Here is a 9,258-nt window from a genome sequence, read left to right on the forward strand (position 1 = left end):
CCACTCGCCTCCCTTTTCTTCCGTACACACGTCCTCTCCACTTTCTTCTTCATGCACGTATCTTATCCCTTCCTCTCTCCCTCTCTCTCTATATATATAGCTCTACGTACAGATATATGCATACAGATTGGAGTGTGTGTTTGTGTGTGAAAACTGTGTAGACATGATGTGTGAAGAGCAGCAGCAACAGCAGATGAGGTTTGAGACGAGGGATGGCAGAAAGATGAACGGAAAGAATCAGATAAAGGTGGAGGAGGAAGAAGATGAAGCCATGAATCAGCTTGAAATAGTGGACTTGAGAGGGATGAATTTGGACTCTATTCCGATTAATCCCACCATTAATTTGGCTGCCATCTGCAAATTAGACATCTCCAATAACAATCTCCAGGTTCTTTTCTTTTTTATGTTTTTTTTTTAAATTTTTTTCTTGGGTTTTCTTTGTCTAGTGTGAAAACTTTGTTGAAATATTTTTTTTTTATATTTTAATTTCATTTTTGTTTCCGAAAAATGATGGAAAATAAAGGGAATTAGGTCGTCCAGATATGTCTTTCCGTGGTCATCGAATTCTTGCACTAATATCTCATCAAATTACATAGGATATCTTCACGTGAATCATATTTGATTGAAGATTACATGTTAGAGTTACATATATTTGCAATATTCGTTTGTATGGAGTAAATATTTATGTAATATTTAAACAGTTGTAATTTTGTTTTGTTTTTGTTCGATGTATATATCGGGATTTCACATATAAATTCATATATATTTTGATATGTCAAATGACATGCCAATCTATAATATATCATAAGTCAAATATTGGTGATAATATTTGAAATGTTCAGCTTTTAACAAATAGTTGAGATATTTATACATATTTAGATTCAACTTGGGGATTTAGTTTAATTAATTTTATAATTTTTTCCATTTTGACAGAGTATTCCAGAATCTTTGATAGCAAGACTGCTGAATCTCGTCGTATTAGACGTGCACTCGAATCAGATCAAATTCCTTCCAAATTCGATCGGATGTTTGTCAAAGCTAAAGAATTTGAATGTATCGGGCAATCTTCTTCAATCACTTCCCAGAACTATAGAGAATTGCAGGTTTGTCATGTGATATCCTACTTGTAATTCAAAGAAAACCATATTTTTGGTCATATAATTTTATCTCTTCGCGATTTTGATCATTTATGTTGACAAATTTCAATTTTAGTTTCGCATCTTTCGATTTTTGTCGATGTTAGTTTCTTTTCGTCAAGATTGATATGTAACACTACAAACATCAGCGTCAGGTCGAAAAAATGATAAAATCGTCAAAAATAAAAACTATAGAAGACCAAAATATCAAAAAAGCAAACATGACAAAAAAACAAGTTTCCATATTGTAATATATATATCATGAGTATTAACTTACATAATTTGATATAAAATTTTCAGATCCCTTGAAGAGTTGAATGCAAACTTCAACAAGTTGAGCCAACTGCCCGACACCATAGGATTCGAGCTACTCAACCTTCAAAGACTATCTGTCAACTCCAACAAGCTTATATTCCTCCCTCACTCCACATCCCATTTAACCAATCTTCGAGTCCTCGACGCACGTCTCAACTGTCTTCGTTCGCTCCCACAAGACCTCGAAAACCTGATTAATCTACAAGTCCTCAACGTTAGCCAAAACTTTCAATACTTGTCAGTTATTCCATACTCCATAGGCCTTCTACTGTCTTTAGTCGAATTAGACGTTAGCTACAACAAGATAACGGCCTTACCCGAGTCCATAGGTTGTCTAAAGAAGCTCCAAAAACTAAGTGTCGAAGGTAATCCATTGGTGTCGCCCCCACTAGAGGTTTTTGAGCAAGGGTTACACGTTGTGAAGCAGTATTTATGCGATAAGATCAACGGGTCGAGCAAAACTTCTCCGAAGAAGAAAGGGTGGTTCGGAAGGTTGGGCAAGTGTACTACTTTCAACGGTGTGAACGTAAGGGATGTGGACAGAGAAGGGTATATTATGCCTAATTATAGGTCCATTGATGGACTCGCTTCGCCTAGATACATGGGGATGTTTTCTCCTAGACGACTCTTCTCGCCTAAGTCGTATTTTTCGAGATGAATTTCTTAGGTTTGCATGTGTAAGTCATGAATTTGCAACTTTCGAAGGTTTGGAAGATGATTGTTTTCCGTGTTATTTATGTAAAATAAGTTGCTCGTGTACAGTGTGAGTACTAAGAACGAATTCCAAATGCATGTAAGAACCAAATATTTGTGCGCACGGAATTTACGAAACGAGATTTGTTGGATATTTTTATTGTTTATATCATAAATTAACCAATCTTGGAGTATTCGTTAATTTTATCTAAGTGAGCAATTCGCTTGACTTTATCATTATTAATATGATATACAGACACCGTTGTTATGATGATATAATTAAGCTATGTCACACCTATATCAAGCTAATGTTTATTATATAGCATATATAGTCGAATATATGTATAAATTTTTATGTGTTTCATGTAGGAACCACACATAGTGTGATGTATAAGTGTATTCAATTCAGAGTTTTGATGACTTTTAATGATTTTTTTCAAATAACAGATTTTTATGATTTCATAAATTTTTATCGACTTTTACAGAATCTCACAGATTTATAAGCAGATTTATGTGGATTATTGCAGAATTTTTTGCAAGATTTATATAGACTTTTGTGAAATTTTTTATATAACTTTATAAATTTTGTACTTAATTATAACATTTTTTTATTAATTTCTGAATCAATAATTAATTGATACATATAATATATTCAGTTTGAAATAGTTTTCAATATTTATATTAATAAATAAATTTACTTATTTAAAAGTTAAATCATTTAATCCTTACATGTGTATATATGTATGCATGTTTGTAAATGTTTTAAATACATCAATTGATTAATATGTAACATTGTTTTAAATTGATAATATACTTCTGAAAAGAATATTATTTAATATTGTGTGGATATAATTTTGTACAAAAATATCATATGTTACATATTAATTGGAAATGCTAAAATGAATTTAAAAAATCATGGTTGTTGCAAGACTATTCAATTATTAAAAATTAAGTAACATTTTTTTAGATCATCTTTTATTATTATTGAATATTACATTAATTTGTATAAATCATAAATTAAAAATCACAAAATCAATTCTAGAATTCAAAATTTCCTATGATATTGAAATAAAAATTATTAAATGAACAATCAACCAAAAATGAAAATTTTGAAAAGGAAAGATGAAAATATATTTAGATATATACTTCGAAAATTTGAGAGAGTGATAGAGATAGATGAGAAGAGAGAAGATAAAAAGAGAGATGATGTGAAGCAACGAGAGATAAATAAATAGTTTGTATATGAGTTAGAAGTTTTAAAAATCCATCCAAATATTTGGGTTGAATCAAATACAATTTTTGTTAATTTACAGTTATACCTTAGGTTTTAATGTTTATATGTTAATAAATTCAATGAAGTTATTAAATGTCTATGAAAGTTTTGAATATCTATAGACTTTTATAGAGTTTATAAAATTCAATATTGAAATCACTTGACTTTTTAAAACTCTATGAAAGTCTATTTTGAATATCACTAGACTTCTATAGAGTATGTAAAAGTATTAATTGAATACATTTAGACTTTAAAATCTAAAAAAGTCAATAAATCGCCTACATTGAATACACCCCTCATAATTTACTTTTTGAAAGGAAATCCCGGATTTAGTGTATGTTACATCAGGAGTGTTTTTTTCTCATATATCAATATCATTGGATCCATTTGGTCCTTTACATTTTTATGGAAGTTGAAATTTATGTTGATGATCCAAGAGCTAATATTTGACCTTATCACCTGAGGAGAAATACTCCAGGTGTAGCATAGAATAATACGAAAATCACATATAATTTTATATATCCATAGTATTATATATTAGGTATATATAAAAAAAATAGTATTATATATCAAGGAAAATGTTTTTTTTTTTCATCCAATAACTTATTTAATTTCGAGTTTTGATCAACTAAGTTTTCAAAATTTAGCTTTAGTACACTAAATTCTAATTTTCGATTATTATGATCTAATTAATGATGTAACACTAAAATATAGTGACGTGACACCAGAGGAAAATGCTAACATGAAATCTAAAAATACTGATGTGACATCGAATAATAGCATCATTACTCAACTGCTTGACTGAATTTTCTTTAGATATGGATTGATCAAAGATGCAACAGTAAGAGCCTTGGTCAGTTTGACAATCAATGCACCATCTATTCTTGACTCCAATTCAAATTCATACGCTTTAAGATTTGTGAATAGATAATGCAGTTCAAGTTTGTTAAGATACTCGGACTCTTGCATAGCCATTGTTTTGACATCTCATTCTGTAGAGCCCAAAATCAGTACACGTATAACCTATGCATTTATTTAATTATTAAATCATTTATTTAATTTTAAAATGAGTCTTAGTGGGGCATGTTTATTTAAATGCATTATTTTAAATTGTTTATCTTTATATGATGCACGTTAAAATATTTTTCAAGTGTCATGTTTAAGACGATCATTCGAGGTGGGATCGAGGAATAGAGACCGGTGACGAGTTTGGCAATTTTTAAATTCGGTATTTTTATTTGAGTTGAGGTTGGGGAATTTTAAATAATTTATTAAGTTTAACATTTTATAGCCTAATTTAATTATTAGGTGATTTTAAGATTTTAAAAGTTTAAATTAGTGTGTATTTATTTTTAATTGAGGAGTTTGATTAAATTAGTGTGAGTTAACTTTTGTTAGCATTTTCATTTAGTTAAATTATCACCAATTACTCCTAATTAAAACACACACACACACACTTTACACACACTTATATATTTTTACACACACCAAAACACACAACACACACACCTACACATTATATTTTCAGATTTTTAAAAGAGAAAACCTATGGTTCCTCCACTCTTGAGCAGCCGCCCTCCCTTTTGAATTTCCAGCAAGCTTTCGGTGATTTTTATTGTAAGAAAACGGTGCCACGTTTGTCCCGGATCAACCTCGCATCTTTCCTCGCGTTAGTATCGTCATATTGGTATTTCTAACCATCAAAAGGCATGTATATTCTTGGTTTCTGCATCGATTTTGTCATAGTAAATATCTTGATGTTTATCGTATGGAAATCATGTGTATGTTATGTAAGGGTTTGAGCAAATATGGTTGGATCACTTTTGAAACGGTTTTTGGATCTGAAAACTCATTTTTCTGTCATTTTTAAAACTGCGATTTTTTGGTCGTGATTCTGAGAAAACGTTCAACATGAAGATTGTAGAACTTTTTGATACCTTCGATTTGACAGTAAATTCGAAATATTTGGATAAACATTGAGTGAGTTATGATGCTTTTTGTGGGACTGCTCAAACTGCTTTTTTCAGAAAATTATATATTGACGTGTTCTTAAAGTTATTTGTTGCAGGCTTCGTTGGGCATCGCCGGGCTTGTGCTACTGCATTTAGATATGTTATGGGATGTATTTAGGTGTTATTTGGTGGTTCGTTTGGGTCGGGATTGGCTTGGGATGTAATAGAAGTCGTAGGAAGCGAAACGATGCCGGATTACGAGTTATTGTTATATTGAAGTTACTTGTTGATGCTTGGGGACGTTTTGGGTGTTTGTACGGGTTTGAATCAATGTAATAGCATCCTAGAATTAGTCTCGAGATGTTGGTTCATAGTCCTTATGTAATGCCCGAAATTTTGATTACTGTAATCTGATATGATTTGTGGATAATTGTGATGTGATTATAGACAGAACGGACCGAACCGGGAAAGAGAAAAGAAGACTGAATATGTGCGAGGAATAGACCCCTCGCGCATATGCACGACCTGAGAGGGCGCATATGTGCGAGGCAGGCAGAGAACCTCGCGCATATGCGCGACATAGATTCCCGCATGTGCGCGAGGGTATCCGAGAGTTATGAAGAATTGTGAGGGACCTCGCGCATATGCTCCGATTGAGGGCGCGCATATGCGCGAGCTACCGTGAAGACACTCGCCGAGATATATTTTCTCGCGCATATGCGCTAAGTGATATCGCTCATATGCGCGAGACGTGCTGCTCAAAGAGATGAGACACTTGACCCTTGAAAATGCAATATATATATATATATATATATATATATATATATAAGTGTATATATATATATATATATATATATATATATATATATATATATATATATATATATATATATATATATAACAAGCATCTCAGATTTATCATATGGCAAGGGAAGGAAACGAGGCTACATAGAGAATTTACAAGCTTTTATATATTAGAATTCATTTTGCGAGAAATTCGTCCGTTCGATTTTGAATCCGACTTCGGTACTGTGTTTCTATCGACACAGGCTTCATACTGACGGAAGTTTTGTGCGTTACTGATATGATTTGAAATTATGATATTTTCAGAATCAGATATGTTTTAATATATGGTGTTTCTGATATGTTAAACATCGTATAATCAAAACCGAATTGAAGAACGGATACTGTATGAAATTTTTATTGTTTTCTGAATGGAATTGATTGAGGTGTGACAATAGATTGGGATCAATAAAACGGCTGTTGTCTTGTTTGTATGTGTGCATGATAATAGGTGGGGCAGGATCGGGATCAGGAAGAGGATGAGAGATTCAGAATTAGCGTGGAGATCCGGACTTAGAATAGATTGGTTTTCAGTACGTTATGTAGTGACTGAATTCTAGTTTGAGATGAACATATGTTGTACAAGATTTGTACTTTTGTATGGATATGTATATCGGATCGAGTACATTACGTTTCCGCAGTTGTTATTTTAAAAAAAAATTTCGTCCCACTTTTCTTAATTGTTATATTTGACATTAATAATGATTAAGACATGAATTAGCGTCCGGGTCCCCACAGCAGGTGGTATCAGAGCGATAAGTTCTGTAGACTGAGATAGAAGCTAGCGAGCGGGGTAAATTGAGTTTTCCTTCCTTGCCTTGATTGCTAGCATGTGTTACTGCTTTAATACATGTTTACCTGAATTATCTGATTTGATTGGTAATATGTATTATTAAGAATGAATCATAACCAATTCTTGATCAGCAGTAAGATGATCAGAGGAGGACTGAAACATGTTGTTGTATTGCAAGTGCTAACTCTTTTGATAATCAGATATGCCTCCTTGAAGAATACCAGAACAGGGTAGCACATCAAATCCTCCTATAGATAGGACCGCAACACCGATGGAAACGCTATTGAAGAGGTTTCAGTAATTCAAACCGCCAACCCTGAAAGGAACAGAGAGTTCAGTTGATTGTGAGTGTTGGTTAGATGACATCGAGATGTTGTTTGATTCTTTGGATTACCCAGACGAGCGGAGATTTAGATTGATTGGACACCAGTTGCATGACGTTGCAAAGAACTGGTGGATCACGACGAAGAAAGCATTGGAGCATCCAGGTACGACCATTACCTGGAATGTATTTAAAACCGAATTTTATCAACGATTCTTCCCAGTGTCATACAAAAAGGACAAGGGTGCAGAGTTTGACAATTTGAGACAGGGTTAGTTGAACATTGAAGAGTATGTGGCCAAGTTCTCTACCTTGTTGAGGTTTGCTCCACATGTTGGCGAGAATGATGAGGCCGTTGCCGATCAGTTTATCAATGGACTGGACCCCGAGATCTTTACATTGGTAAACACCGGGCGACCAAATAACTTTTCTGATGCTCTGAACCGAGCCAAAGGAGCCGAAGTAGGTTTGATGAGACAGAAGGGAGCTTTGTATGTTGCCCGGCACCGAGACCACATCAACCACCTCCTAGATTCGAGAGTGGTAGTAGCAGTGGTGGAAAGAAAGATTTTCTGAAAGCCAGGGGGAAACATTTTAAGAAGGCTGACAGCAGTTCTTCTAGCTCCAATGGTTCCAAACAGAGTTATACCGGAGCTTACTGCAGAACTTGCGGAGGGAGACATCCCACAGAGCAATGCCAAGGAGTGCTTGGTAGTTGCCACATCTGCAGACAGCAGGGACATTTTGCCAGAGTATGTCCACAGAGAGGTTCCCAAAAATCCCAGGGAGCCGAATCATCAGGATCAGCAGCGCAGACTAATAGACGATCAGCTGATGTTCATTCATTTGAGCCAGCACCGTCTCAGTCACAGCAGAGGCCAGGAGGAAGCCAGACAGTTAGCCAGCCTCCTAGACAGCAGGCCAGAGTATTTGCTTTGACACAGGAGCAGGCTCAGGAAACGCCAGATGATGTTTTTGCAGGTAACTGTTCCTTATGTGGTTACCCTGTATATGTATTGATTGATACTGGTGCTTCACATACTTTTATTTCTGAACAATTTGCATTGATTAATGCATTGCCTGTCGAGTCATTATCTGATGTAGTTTCTGTCTCTTCTCCTTTGGGGACAGGTTTGGTATCATTGAAGTCTGTTAACCATGGTGTGCTACAGTATGACGGGCATGAGATTGAGTTAGATCGTATCGTACTTGGGTTGTCTGATTTTGACTGTATTATTGGTATCGATATGCTGAACAAGTACAGAGCTACCATTGATTGTTTCCACAAAATTGTGAGATTCAGACCTGAGATGGCTGATGAGTAGAAATTTTAAGGTAAGGGTTCTCGAGCCAAAATTCCTTTGATATATGTATTATCTATGACTCGATTGTTACAGAAAGGAGCAGAGGGATTCTTTGTTTATTCAGTTGATGTACTGAAATCGAGTCCACCATTGGCTGATTTGCCAGTGCTATGTGAGTTCGCTGATGTATTCCCAGATGAGATTCCTGGTTTGCCTCCGATTCGAGAAACAGACTTCAGCATTGATTTGATGCCAGGTACAGTTCCGATTTCGAGGGCTCCGTACAGAATGGCACCGATTGAGTTGAAAGAACAGTTGGAGGATTTACTGGCCAAGGTGTATATCAGACTGAGTGTATCTCCTTGGGGGTGCTCCAGTACTGTTTGTGAGAAAGAAAGACGGTTCGATGAGACTCTGTATCGATTACTGGCAACTGAACAAGGCAAAGGTAAAGAACAAATACCCTTTGCCTCGTATTGATGATTAATTTGATCATTTGCAGGATTCTTATGTATATTCCAAGATTGATCTGAGATCTGGATATCATCAGCTGAGAGTCCGGGACTCTGACATCTCGAAGACAACGTTTCAGAACCAGGTATGGACATTATGAGTTTATTGTCATTC

At 34.8% G+C, this 9,258-nt stretch overlaps 1 protein-coding gene across 1 annotated transcript; it reads left to right on the forward strand.

Moving 5' to 3' along the window:
- On the forward strand, positions 1 to 2,328 carry LOC140818842 (plant intracellular Ras-group-related LRR protein 6-like). The gene is made up of 3 exons (XM_073178903.1): positions 1 to 388; positions 934 to 1,103; positions 1,437 to 2,328. Exons 1-3 carry the CDS (start codon positions 164 to 166, stop codon positions 2,107 to 2,109), a joined length of 1,068 nt encoding a protein of 355 aa, XP_073035004.1. The 5' UTR covers positions 1 to 163; the 3' UTR covers positions 2,110 to 2,328.
- The last annotated feature ends 6,930 nt before the right edge of the window (positions 2,329 to 9,258 follow it).

This window comes from Primulina eburnea, chromosome 17 (assembly GCF_022965805.1).
Source record: "Primulina eburnea isolate SZY01 chromosome 17, ASM2296580v1, whole genome shotgun sequence".
Lineage (NCBI taxonomy): Eukaryota > Viridiplantae > Streptophyta > Magnoliopsida > Lamiales > Gesneriaceae > Primulina > Primulina eburnea.